At 41.7% G+C, this 14451-nt stretch overlaps 1 protein-coding gene across 1 annotated transcript in view; it reads right to left on the bottom strand.

Annotated features, from left to right (window-relative positions):
- The window catches only part of LOC109916719 (lethal(3)malignant brain tumor-like protein 3), a 261219-nt gene that overhangs the window by 175202 nt on the left and 71566 nt on the right, over positions 1 to 14451 (bottom strand). Inside the window, exon 9 of the mRNA XM_048595657.1 lies at positions 951 to 1055. Within this exon, the coding sequence (XP_048451614.1) occupies positions 951 to 1055 (105 nt within the window). The remainder of the gene's footprint in view (positions 1 to 950; positions 1056 to 14451) is intronic.

Genomic DNA, 14451 nt, shown 5'->3' with positions numbered 1-14451 from the left:
TCTACCTAATTTCTACTCATAAGCCAACCCTCGCAATCCCGGAATCAACCTCATGAACCTCCTCTGTACCCTGCTAAACCATGCCGTCTCATGGTCTCCCTGGGAGTCATGCTAGACAGATATAAACACATGAGTTATGAGTAGATGATCATTTGACCCTTTGAGCCTGCATCACCATTCATTACAAAAACTCATCTGATTTTAGCCTCAACTACACTCTCCTGTCTACCTCCAACACACTCTGAATCCCTGGTCAATCAAGAATCTTCCTAATCTAGACTTAAAAATATTCAATAACCCTGTCTCCACAGCTCTCTGTGGAAGAGAATTTCACAAACCAAGATGCTCTGAAATAAAAAAATCCCTCATCTCTGTTTTAAATGGGAGCACCCTATTTTTAAACTGTGTCCCCTAGTTCTAGTCTCTCCGATAAAGGGATATATCCTTTCAGTTTTGACCCTGTCAATTCGTCACAGCATCCTATCTGCTTCAATAAGATCACCTCCTGTTCTTGTCAACTCCAATAAGTACAGGCCCAGTCTGTCCAATTTTTCATCATAAGATAACCTCTACACTGTAGAAATCAGTTCAGTCTAGCTTCTCTGATTGCTTCTAATGCAAATATATCCTGAGTCAAGTAAGGAGATCGAATATGAAGAGGTCAACGGCAAGCCTAAGCACACAAGAAAAAAATCAATACAAACTCTGGATGCAGGAAATCTGAAGTAAAAACAGAAAATTCCAGAAAGAAAAATAAGTGGAAATTTTAGGTCCTTAGCCCTTCATCACAGACCTGAAACTGAACTCTTTTTCCCCCTCAACAGATACAGCCTAACCTGAATTTTTCCAACATTTTCTGTTTTTCTTACAGAGATCCCTATTTAAAAATCAATGCAAATACAGCTGCTGTTATAGTTAACCACAAATTACTCATGCTCATGAAATCTTACCTCTGCCACTGACAACACACAGAACATGGAGGGGTGCCGTGGGTCGATGCCTTCCAATCTCATGCCTACTTTAAATCCATTTTTAATCTGAGGAACTAACTGACACTGTGAAGAGAAAAAAAATGGAACATAAATGCTTCCTCTCCATAACTGTCTCCAAACCAGAACAAAGGTTCAACAATGCTCCAAGCTGACTCTCTGCTGCCAATAAAACAATTTTATCCCAGTCTTGAACCTCTGGCACTAACTGTTCAATGTCAGATATTTTGCACCAATAACATCAAAGCCATCACAATTCTTCTGCCTCCCCTACACATCAACTGAAATTGAGGCTATCCACTTTGGGAAGAAACAGATGTGCAGAGTTCATAAAGTCCTAGAGTCTCCACCATGTGGAAACAGGCCATTTAGCCCAACACATCCACACCGACTCTCTGATAGGCATCCCACCCAGACTCATCACACCACCTTATCCCTGTAATTCCCATGGCTAATGCACCTAAACTACACAACCTTGAACACTATGGGCAATTTAAGCATGGCCAATCAAACTAACCTGCACATCTGAGATAACAAGGTGTAGAGCTGGATGAACACAGCAGGCCAAGCAGCATCAGCGGAGCAAGAAGGCTGACGTTTCGGGCCTAGGCCCTTCTTCAGAAAATGCACATCTTTTGGACTGTGGGAGGAAACTAGAGCACCCAACAGAAATCCACGCAGACACAGGGAGAACGTGCATACTCTACGCAGACAGTTACCCGAGGGTGGAATCAAACCTGGGACCCTAGCACTGTTAGGCAACAGTGCTAACCACTGAGCCACCGTGCCGCTCACAACCTTCCTGAAATGGTGAGAGGTTGGAGAGTCCAAATGTGCAAAGGAATGTGGGTGCCCTTGTCAATTAATCACTGAAAGTAGGTGCAGCAAGCAATGAGGAAAGCTCATGGAACATCAACCTTTATTGCAACAGGATTTGAATACAGGAATAGTAAAGTCTTGCTTCAATTTAATGGAGAATTGGTTAGGCTGCACCTGGAGTACTATGTGGAGTTCTTGGTCTCAGCAAAAATGTTATTGTCATTGGGGGAGTCGAATGAAGATTTGACAGGATTGTTCTACAAAGGGAGATTAGGAAAATTGGGCTTACATTCTCCTGAGTTTTGAAGAATCTCATTGATCACATTGGAAGTTACAATAGGTTTAAAGGGATAGCCATGACATTTTGCAGGTAAGATAGTCACTCTCTTTGGGGAGTCTAAGGCTAAGGCGCACAATTGAAAAATTAAGGAGGTGGGGTGCAGCTTCCACTTGGATCTGAGATGAGGAGAAATGTATTTACTCAGATGATTCTGAACCTTTGGAATTCTCTACCACAGAGGGCTGTGGAGGCTCAGTCTTTGGGTATGTTTAAGCGGGAGAGTGATGGATTTCTGATTAACTGCGGCATACAGGGTTATGAGGATAAGGTGAGTAAAAGGTTTTGGAGTATTGATCAGCCATGATGGCATTGAATGTTGGAGTAGGCTCAATGGACTGAATAGCCTCTCCTGATGCTACGTTCCTATGCAATTGGATACGGCATTTGAAATTCACATCCTGTTTGTGAATTGCTGCTTTGACAACATGGCTTTGGTTGCAGATGCAGACATCCTGAACCTTATTATTACCTCCCCATCTGGCTGCACATTCCACTGTCTGCCCAGTCCAAACTAGTCATGATTGCCAAATTATTCCATTATTGCGAGCAAACTTCAAATCGTTTTCCATCTTTTTTAACAATTTGCAGTGGTTAGGTTCTCATATCAGCTTTTCAAATATTATAATAATACAGGCTATTACACTTCACAACATCACATTAACAGTCATGCAGACTTAAAAGGCTTCTTCCATGTGGAGATAACCAATAAGTAACTTAAGTCACATTGTATTATCTCAAATATGTGAAATGGGAATAAGGAATGCATAGTGACAGATTGTTCAGGAAGCAACATTCTCCATTCTGCATTTGTAGCATTTGAGGGTAGTTGCAGAACAGAAAATATATCCACATATGAAAGAGGGAGCAGAAGGGTATTTCAAAGTTTTCGTGGTCACATTTGATACATATTGAATTTTATTCTGTGGGCTTTCATGATAATTTCATAAGCTGAAATGTGGATAAAATTGCATATTCTCCATTGTACTTGTCAAACTAATAGAAAAATGGAACATAATACATCAATTTAAAAATGCAAAGTGTGACATTCATGTTCAAGTCAATTAAAACATTCACCAGATTTAATTCTCCCTCTTGTATTATGCCGCATAGAATCTAGTTACTATCTCAAGAACATGACTATGCCAAAAAACCCTTTGATTTATGTGTTCATTAGAAAATATAATGTATATGCATTTGTCCTGTCCAACTCCCTGTTATCAGGACTTTCTGCGCAATGTTTCTATGCCAACACTTAATACTGAAACTGCTGAAGTAAATTAAAATTTCACATCCTGAGGCAACAACTGGCTAGTATGGTGTGATTTCAGACACTGCTAAGTAGGTGGCACTGTGGAGTGACTTCCTGGAAGGCTTTATACTGTTTGCACTTTGAAAATTCTAACAAAATCATCAACCACAAGCAATTTGTCAATGCAATATTTTTGAGGATAAGGGGAAATAGTGATTATTTTACTGAATTAGCCATCCTAATAGCCGGACTAACGACCCAAAAGATACCAATTTAAATCCCAACATAGCAATTGAATTTAAATTCAATTACTGAAATAAATCTGGAATTTTCCAAAAAAAACTAACATTAGTAATTAAACCATAAGATTCCAGACTAGTGAGACAATGCTGTAACAGTGTGGTCACTGGATTAGTGACCCAGAGATCCAGGTAATGCTCTATTCTGTGGACATGGGTACAAATCCCATCCTGGCAGATGGTGAAATATGAATCAATGAAAATTTGGAATTAAAAGCTGCCCAATGGTGACCTTATAGCCGCTAGTGATTGTTGCAAGAACCTACTTAGATCACTAATGAAATTTCAGCAACAAAATGTGGCATACCTGGTCTGACCCACGTGTGACTCCAGACCCACAACAATATGGTGTACTCCTAAGATGCCTCTGAAACGGCCCAAGCAAGCCAACCCATCAAGAGGCAATCAGGGAAAGGCAGTAAATGCTGGCCCAGTCAGCGATGCCCACATCCCATGACTGAATTTTTAAAAAGGCATTTGATTCACTGATTTTCTTTAGGGAAGTAAATCTACAATCCTTTACTGACTGTGGCTAATTTGTGACTCCAGATCCACAGCAACATGGTTGACTCTTAACTGCCCACTGAAACGTCAAAGGAAGCCACTCAGTTATAGTCAAGGAAGCATGGAAACATAGAAGATAGGGGCAGGAGGAGGCCATTCAGCCCTTCGAGCCTGTTCCACCATTCATCACTATCATGGCTGATTGTCCAACTCAATAGCCTAATCCTCCTTTCTCCCTGTAACCTTTGATCCATTCGAGCTAAGTGCTAGATCTAGCTGCCTCTTGAACACATTCAATGTTTTGGCATCAACTACTTCCTGTGGTAATGAATTCCACAGGCTCACCACTCTCTGGATGAAGAAATGTCTCCTCATCTCTGTCTTAAATGGTCTGTCCCGAACCCTCAGACTGTGACCCCTCGTTCTGGACACACCCACCATCGGGAACATCCTCCCTGCATCTACCCTGTCCTGTCCTGTTAGAATTTCCTAAGTCTCTGAGATTCTCCTCTCATTAGTCCAAACTCTAGCGAAAACAATCCCAAACTAGTCAATCTCTCCTCATACGTCAGATGCCCATCCCTGGAATCAGCCTGGTAAATCTTCACTGTACTCCCTTGAGAGCAAAAGTATCCTTCCTCAGAAAAGGAGACCAAAATTGCACACCATTTTCCAGGTGTGGTCTCATCAAGGACAAGTACAACTGCAACAACGCATCACTGCTCCTGTACTCAAAACCTCTCACAATGAAGGCCAACATACTATTTGCCTTCTTTACCGCCTGCTGCACCTGCATGCTTACCTTCAGCGATTGGTACACAAGGACTCTCAGGTCCTGCTGCACACTCCCCTCTCCCAATTTACAGCCATTCAGGTAGTAATCTGCCTTTTTGTTTTTGCTTCTGAAGTGAATAACCTCACATTTATGCAAATTATACTGCATCTGCCATTGATTTGCCCACTCACCCAACCTGTCCAGATCATGCTGAACGATCTCTGCATCCCCGTCACAGTTCACCCTCCCACCCAACTAGGTATCATTTGCAAACTTGGAGATGTTACATTTTGTTCCCTCAGCCCGAGACCTTCGTAAAGGCAAATGGGGATTTTGCCAGTGATACTGGTTAAAAGAAAATGAGTCACTTCTCATGGGGTCAATGTTTTGAAGTCAAGACCAAGTATTCCCATTTTTGAACAGATACTGGAGTCACGATTGAATGTACATGTTGATCATAACAAAATAGCTGAGTTAAAAGCATTAACATCTATTGAGTGATGTGACACATAACTACTGAAGATAGGGTTCAAGGAGTTTTGTATTCCTAGTCTTAACACTTTCAGAAGAAGTCTTAGCGAAAAAGCAGAGGGAGTGACATTGACTAACAATGATTTTGTCACTGTGCTTGGACATAAAAATGTTATAGGGACTGAAAAAATATAAACTCCATCTAGACTGAATTATGCTAAAAAAAAGAAATGCTACAATTCTGGGTGCACATTACAAGACATCAAACTGTGACTGAAACACAGAGAGATAGACAGTGCAGAGAAATATTCAAGAAAAACAAGGTAATACACATTTAGCAACTGAAATAAACCCAAAGCAGTCTGGGATTAAATGAACTCTGTAGGAAAAATGGGAACAAACATTAGCACATTCTGGATCAGTATGTTTCTGGAAAACAACTTGCTTTGATTTAGGGCTAGGAAACTCAAACAGGCAAATAACTGATCTGACACCGAGACAGAAATAATAGCACCAGTGACAACAACATTGTCTTTAGCGAGACCTGAAATAGTTTGGGCCTCTCAGTGGAAGCTTCAGTCATGCAAGCTGGTTGGTCCACTGATTTCAGAACCTTTTGGGCAAAAGTTTTTAAAAAATTCTTCTGAGAGCCAAATATCTTTCATATATGCTAGAAACTTTGACAGTTCAAAGTCAGACCTTTTTGTTTATTCACCCGGGGACATGGGTGTTGCTGGCTGGGCCATTGCCTGTCCCTAGTTGCCCTTCAGAAGGTGGTGGTGAGCTGCCTTCTTGAACAGTTGCAGTCCATGGGCTGCAGATTGACCCACAATGTTATTAAGGAGGGAATTCCAGGATTTTGACACAGCAACAATGAAGGATTGATGATATATTTCCAAGTCAGGATGATGGGTGCCGTGGAAACCAACGTTCAGCTGGTGGCATTTCCATGTATCCACTGCCCTATCCTTCTAGATGGTAGTGGTCATGGGTTTGGAAGGTGCTGTCCAAGATTCTTTGGTGAATTTCTGCAGTGCATCTTGCAGATAATATACACTGTTGTTACTGATTGTCAGTGATGGAGTGACCGAATGTTTGTGGATGTGGTGCCAATTCAGCAGCTGCTTTGCCCTGGATGGTGTCAAGCTTCTTGAGTGTAGTTAGATTTCCACACATTGCAGGCAGGTGGGGAGTATTCCATCACACTCCTGACTTGTGCCGTGTAAATGGTGGACAGGCTTTAGGGAGTCAGGAGATGACTTACTTGCCTCTGACCTGCTGTTATATCTATTGCGTTTATGCAGCAAGTCCAGTTGTTTCTGGTCAATGGTAACCCCCAGGATGTTGACAGTGGTGGATTCAGTGATGATAACACCACTGAATGTCAAAGGGCAGTGGTTAGATTGTCACTTATTAAAAATGGTTATTGCCTAGCAATTGTGTGGTGTCAATGTTAATTGCCACTTGTCAGCCCAAGCCTGGGTATTGTCCACATCTTGTTGCATTTGAACATGGATTGCTTCAGTGTCTGAGGATACAGATGATGCTGAACATGGTGCAATCATCAGCAAACATCCCCCCTTCTGACCTTATGATGGAGGGAAGGTGGTTGATGAAGCAGCAGCTAAAGATGGTTGAGCCTGAGGATTCCCTGAGGAACTCCTGCAGAGATGTCCTGGAGACGAGATGACTGACCTTCAACAACCACAACCATCTTCCCGTGTGTCAGGTATGACTCCAACCAGCAGAATGCTTGCAACAACATCCCACCCGCCACTCCACAATAGCCATTGATTCCAGTTTTACTTGGGCTCCTTGATATGATACTTGGTTGAATGTAGCCTTGATGTCAAGGGCTGTCACTCTCACCTCACCTCTTGAAGTCAGCTCTTTTGTCCATGTTTGAACCAAGACAGGAATGAGGTCAGGAGTTGAGTGGCCCTGGTGGAACCCAAACCAGACATCACTGAGCAGGTGCTGCTTGATAGCACTGTTGATGACACCTTCCATCACTTTCCTGATGATTGAGGGTAGACTGATGGGGTGGCAAATGGTTGGATTGGATTTGACCTGCTTTTTATGTAATGGACATAGCTAGGCAATTATCCACATTGTTGGTAGATGCCAGAGACGTAGCAGCTATCAGTTTTGCTCGGGGTGCGGCAAGTTCTACAGCATGTCTTCAGCACTATTGCTACAAAGTTTGAGAAGGGCCATAGTCTTTGCAGTATCCAGTGCCTTCAACCATTTCTTGGAATCACATGGAGTGAACTGAATTGGCTGAAGACTGGTATCTGTAATGCTGGGAACCACTGGAGGAGGCCGAGATGGATCATCCACTCGGCACTTCCGGCTAAAGATTGCTGTGAAAGCTTCAGCCTTATTTTTTACACTGATGTGTTGGGTTCTTCCATCATTGAGGATGGAGATATTCATGAAGCCTCCTCCTCCAGTGAGTTGTTTGATGGTCCACCACCATTCTGTGTCCTGCTGATTACACCTATTATGAGCATCAGGCATGTGATTTATCAGTGATTGGGTACACACCGTTTTGTAAACCAGATAACAGCTGGTGCAAAAAAATTAAAAGCTTGGGGCACTTTTTACTGTAAAATGCACTATGGGTGGACAAAACATTTTCAACATGGGGTTCAGTGACACACAGTCAGGAGACACATGGCACTCACAATTCCTGGCTTAGGAGGAGCAAAGCTTCTGAAACAAATCAAAGCACAGGAGTGATTCCCTCTTTGGCCCTCCAGGAAATGTACTTTAGAATGCTTTAGAGATTGGGGCCTTACAGCAGTCACAATGCAGCTTTTCTGACTTCAAATTCAGAGAGGAAAGTTGAGACCTGAGACAGTCAAACAAGAAAAAAGCTCGTGAGCTTTGACAACGTAACCATCCTGTAAGGGCACTTCCACCTCCTCAGTTTACCTTGCGCAAACCAGCCTTCCATCCACTGATGCTGTCTATACTTCCCGCTACCTCAGGAAGGCAACCAACATAATCAAAGACCTCTCCCACCCCGGTTATACTCTCTTCCATCGCGCAGATGATATAAAACTTTGAATACACATACGAACAGATTCCTCCCCACTGTAATCAGACTTCTGAACAGATGTCTCAAATGTTCATTCTGATCTCTCTCTCTCTCTCTGCACCTTCTCTGCGGCTGTAACACCGTATTCTACACTCTGATGCACTTTAATTGACGTAATCGCTGATGTGCATGTAGCTACAATGGATTACGGTACGATTTGCCTGTAGGGCATATAAAACACTTTTCAATGTATCTCGGTATATGTGACAACAATAAATCAAATCAAATTAATAACATTTGCAATACGATCCATTTTGGAGCACAGCTCAGTGAGTAAATGCAGTTTTACTGTGAGAAGTTTTGAAAAAGGCTGCACCAACAAGTCCCACCAACAAAGCTTGCACGATGGAGAAATTAGGTCAACCCTGTGCAGAACCTTGGTTAGAGCACACTTGATCTCCTGATAATAAAAAGGATACCAAAACATTTAACTTCAGATTACTACAGTGCTATAATCCTATTCGAATACTGCTAGCACCTGAATTCTTTGCACATTATACTCTACGTTGTCAACTTACTTATTTCCAAAGACTTAAAAAAAGTCAAATGTTTATTTTCATTTTTAAAAAGTCTATTCATTTAAGGTCATATTCAGTTACCTAATAATTCTCAACTGAAAAACTAAACATCTATGGTTAATCTCCACTACTATGAGCCATGAACAGATATAAATGCTTTACATTCAATTTTTCTTCATGGTTGTCTCTGTATCGATTGGCCATTGAGTTGGATATTTTCAAACTGAAGGGAACCCATCATAGCTACTTGCAAATCAGAGATTACTTCAAGTAAAGTGCACTAAAAATATAAAATACAACAAATGGACAATTTCTCAGAAATTGCCTTTCAATTAAGTTAGTATTGCTATATTGAAAAGAGGACTTTGAAAGATTGCAATCCATCTGTGAGATTTTCCAATTTTGCATGGGCTAAAAACACAAAGGGGTATTCTGCCTTAAAAAAATTCATGAATGGTCCACCACCTGGCTACTTATTGAATGGACTAAATGCTGTATTGTATTACTGCATTTGAATTGGCAAATGTTTTTTTTCTGCTCTTCTCTAATGTGAATACGCATGGAAAGTTCAGAACATTTTCTAATCGCTGGAATAACACTGCGTTTTTGATTTTCAGTACCCTGTGCATACAGGAAAATCATATTTATTTACATGAAAACTGAAGAGGCAAACACAGATAGCGCAACAGATAACGAAACAATTCTCGTTACCTCCTGTGCTTGAATTTCAATGAATGTAGCAATGCTCACCCAGACTTTATTTGGTACATGACTACTGGTTGCTATGGGAACTGAGAGAATGATTAACTGTAAAATCATCTGGGAATGCAAAACAGCACAGAGGGTTTCAGTTGTGAGTTTTAGGTCACAATAATGTGAAATGACAAACGATCATCATCCTTTTTATGTTATGCTAAAATAAAACAATGATTACATGGTGTTATTAAGAGAACCTGTCTTTCGAAAGCAACTGAAACAAAAAAGAAATTGAGCTACACTAATGTTTGAAACGTAATGATATTCTTTCAAAAAAAAAATACACAGTGATATTTTATTTGGTCACAAATGGTAGTGAAATTGGTCAATGGCGGTAACACAGAACTCCAGCTGAATGAGCAACAGGATCACATCGCCTGCATTCGGCCCAAACAGCAGGCTTCAACTCACATCTATCTCTCATTTATCTCGCAAAATCTCCCCATCTCGTCTTTTAGCTCATCCACCTCCTGCTCCCTCGGCTTTATCTCCATCCGAGACTCGGTGCACTGGCCATGCTAAATTGCCCATAGTGTCCAGGGATGTGCAGCCTATGTGGATTAGTCATGGGAAATAACAAGGTGCAGAACTGGATGAACACAGCAGGCCAAGCAGCATCAGAGGAGCAGGAAAGCTGACGCTTCGGGCCTAGACCCGGAAATGACAGGTTATGGTGGCGGGGGGTGGGGGGTGGTGTTATATGCAGTTTGCTGTTCAGACGGTCAGTATATACTCGATGGGCCAAATGGCCTGCTTCCACACTGTAGGGAGTCTATGATTCTAAGACTGCCAACGTTCCTGGGTCCCATCTTATTTATCATCATTAATAGTTCTCTGTCAAGTGAAAACATACACTCAACCCCTCCAGAATTGCAAACTATGGCTCATCTCAACCTCCCTTTACTCTCCAAAGTTATTTAATTTATTATTACCACTCAAATCATGCTCAGCCTTTAGAAAAATTAATATTTAAAATTCTCCATTTAAGACGTTACTCTTTAAGATTTATTCACTTCTGGGCTATGATGGTCACTGGCTGGCCAGTATATATTGCCCTTCCTTAACTGCCCTTGAGAAGGTGGTGGCAAGCTGCCTTCTTGAACCACTGCAGTCCACATTCACTGGGTTTACCAATTAATGCCATTCGGGACGGAATTCCAACATTTTGACTCAGTGACATTGAAAGAACAGTGGTATATTTCCAAGCCAGGATGGTGAGTGCGTTGGATGGGAACTTGAAGGTGGTGGTGGTGTTCTCATGTATATGCTGCTCTTGTCCTTCTGGATGGAAGTGTTCATGGGTTTGGAAGGTGCTGTCTAAGGATGTTTGGTGAATTTCTGCAGTGCAACTTGTAGATAGTACACACTGCTGCTACTGATTGTCGATGGTGGAGAGTGTGGATGCTTGTGGATGTGGCGCCAAGCAAGCGGGTTGCTTTGTCCTGGATGGTGTCAAGCTTCTTGAGCGTTGTTGGAGCTGCACTCATCCAGGCAAGTGAGGAGTATTCCATCACACTCCTAATCTATACTTTGCAGATGGTGGACAGGATTTGGGAAGTCAGGTGCTGAGTTACTTGTCACAATCTTAGCTGTCAGAGTCCTAACCCACACAAAATCCCATTCACATTTATGCTTGCTGATAAAACTGATTCCCAGATAAACAATGCCTCCTTTTTAAATGAGCTTATCCACTATTTTAAAATTCAAGTCTTTCTTCTGCACATCTTTGTCAGCTCCTTCAGATCATCCAGGACATCTGTGCTCCCACTCGTCCAGGAAACATGAATTCAGATGCTTACAGATGGTACTCAGTGGCATTAAGCCTTGGAAAAGCAGGAACGGGCTCCTTTTGGCACATCCTGGATATATGCATGGAGGTCTACTAATGCAGACTCCAAGATAATCAGAGATATGGCCAAATTGTTTGGAGCAAAAGGCATCTAAAATTATTAGTCCTTCAGAAATGTGCCTTCCACATTTCAATGAGGCAAAGCATTCCCTAAATAATTATCACCTCATGACAGGATGCAACATAAACTTGACAGATACCAGTGGCACACTTGCTTCCAAAGATGAAGTTGCGGATTCTCGTCACAGCCCAGAGAAATGAGCACTGAATGGAAGCCAATCATTTTGTGCAGCACTCAGAGAGTACTGCACTTTAACAGATATTGTATTTTGGGCGAGTCTTCAAACCAAGACCCTGTCAGTTTCGTTACATAAGCGGAAAGACTCTCCTCAGCTCCTCAAACAGATTGTGCTCACATGCAGCATGACCTGGGACAACATGTGAACTTGGGTTGCTAAGTAGCAAGCAACATTTGCACTACAAAAGTGCCAGACAACAACCATCTCCCCATGACACCCTCAATAGATGTGAATGTACTGATACAAAGGATCTAAATAAAACTCTGAAGAAATCTCACTACCCCATGTCAACTATGCAAGGAATCCTGCTGCAATCTGCACAGTTGACATGGGGTAGATGCGAGGAATGCTTAGTGACAAGTGATGCTGGATGAAAGCAGCACCTTTCCAATTACATTCTGAATGCCTTTCGTGGGATGCAAATGGTGACACAACATGTTTGGCATTTCTGTGGCTCCATAAAAGTATCAACACAGGTAGCATGAGCTAGTGAGTGATCTTCTAGTGAAGTAGAAGCTGAAATGGATGATTTGCTAATTAATGGATTCGAAGACACAAGAGAAGAAGTTATCGTTGACCATGATCAAAATCTAGTTTGACTGCTAGAGCTCACCAGATGAAACTAAAGCCCAAATTAATAACAGCCAAGAGCAACAAAATGACAGAAATGGCAGAAAGCCAAATTTTATTCTGACAAAGCTGCAAAACCAGTGCCAGCATTAAACATTCAAATGCCAACCAGGATACAAACCTTCAATACTCTCAACAAGAGTCAGCACAAGTGGCAACTTGGAACCTGCATAGAGCAAGTGTCACATCGATTGTATGTGGTAGAAGTGAATGACAAGATAGCAAACTGTTGCTAATACAGGCACATATGTACAACGCAAGAAGCTGCTCCTTCACTGCAGGCGGCCAATCAGGAAGATGTGAAGGAACTAACTGCAAAAATCACTGACCAACCATTAGTCCCAGCGAACTGCAGCAACCCATCAAGGGAAGCGAAATGACAGCAATCACCACATCTCCAACTAGTGAAACGGGAGTGACACGTCCTGCAGGAGGATGAACAACTGATGGAAATGTGTGCACATACCGTGAAATGAGCAACATGATTTCAAGTCTTTGTGTCCAATGTACGTGCAGAGACTGACCTGAACAACAAAATGTTAATGCATGGGAATAGCTGTATGCATTGTGGATAACTTTAGTAACTTAGTGTGAATAATAACATATAAATGTTTCGTAAGGAAAGGGGTATTTTGGGATAGAAATGCAATATTGTACTCAAATGCAGAACAACATCTCTACTTCTTCAGGAGGCTAAGGAAATTCAGCATGTCCTGCAAGAAACTACAGAGAATCATGAAGTTAGCCCAGTCCAACACGCAAACCAGCCTTCCTTCCATTGGCTGCATCTATACTGCCCGCTGCCTCAGGAAAGCAACCAACATAATCAAAGACTCTTTCCACCCCAGTTATGCTCACTTCCACCCTCTCCCATTGGGTAGAAAATATTAAAGCTTGTATACTCCTACAAACAGATTCAAGAACAGTTTCTTCCCCACTGTTATCAGGCTTGTGAATGGGTCTCTCAGCTTATAAAATTAATGCTTATGTCGCTTTTTGTGTGCCTTCTCTACAGCTGTAACATTGTATTTCTCGCTCTGTTCTATTACCCTAATACACTTTGATGGTATGACCTGCCTGTACAGCATGCAAAACAAAACCTCTCACTGTATCTAGGTACATGTGACAATAATAAATCAAATCAATGTCACCTAGCTTGCTGTAGTCATGTGATCTCTACTAGAAGTACTTATTTCATGCTTCTCTCCCTTGTTCAGTTCAATAAAGGAACAGTACAAGTGAGACTCTGAAGGAGCTCATAACAGCATCCAAGCCATCATGTATCACACAAACAAGATCAGGTCACATTGTTCTGTGCAGGACCTTGCTGTGTACAAATTGAACTTTTTGCATTACAGCACTGCCAACACCTCATTAAATGTAGAATGCTTTGAGATATCCTGCGGTTATGAAAAACAAAATATGTCTTAAGTCTCAAAAGGCCGGCATGAGGCACAAGTAATAAAGAAACATCATTCCAAGAGAAATAAATCCTTAAACAAAGATTGCAAGACCAACAAATGCACAGAGCTGCTTCAGCTGATCAAGTCTGGGACTCCCACATGTCAATACTTTTGCTGCGGCTAGAACCTCACCAAAAGACTTAACATTTGCTACGAAAGGTTTTATCATTGCGCTTAAATGTTAAAACGAAGCCAAAATTTTCAGTCCTCAGACACTCCATTGGAAAATCAAAGGCTTTACAAATCAGACATACTCTCAACACGGCCTCAAAACTCAATCTACTGATAGTTGATACCATTGGACAGTGCTTTGGTCAGTGGATGCATGACACATTGGAGACGTGCTGCATTTCAAAACTGCAACTCTAAGGTTACAAATCTTTTGAT

Source organism: Rhincodon typus, chromosome 4 (assembly GCF_021869965.1).
Source record: "Rhincodon typus isolate 14 chromosome 4, sRhiTyp1.1, whole genome shotgun sequence".
In the NCBI taxonomy this organism is placed as follows: Eukaryota; Metazoa; Chordata; class Chondrichthyes; order Orectolobiformes; family Rhincodontidae; genus Rhincodon; species Rhincodon typus.
This window is presented reverse-complemented; position numbering and strand designations above follow the sequence as displayed.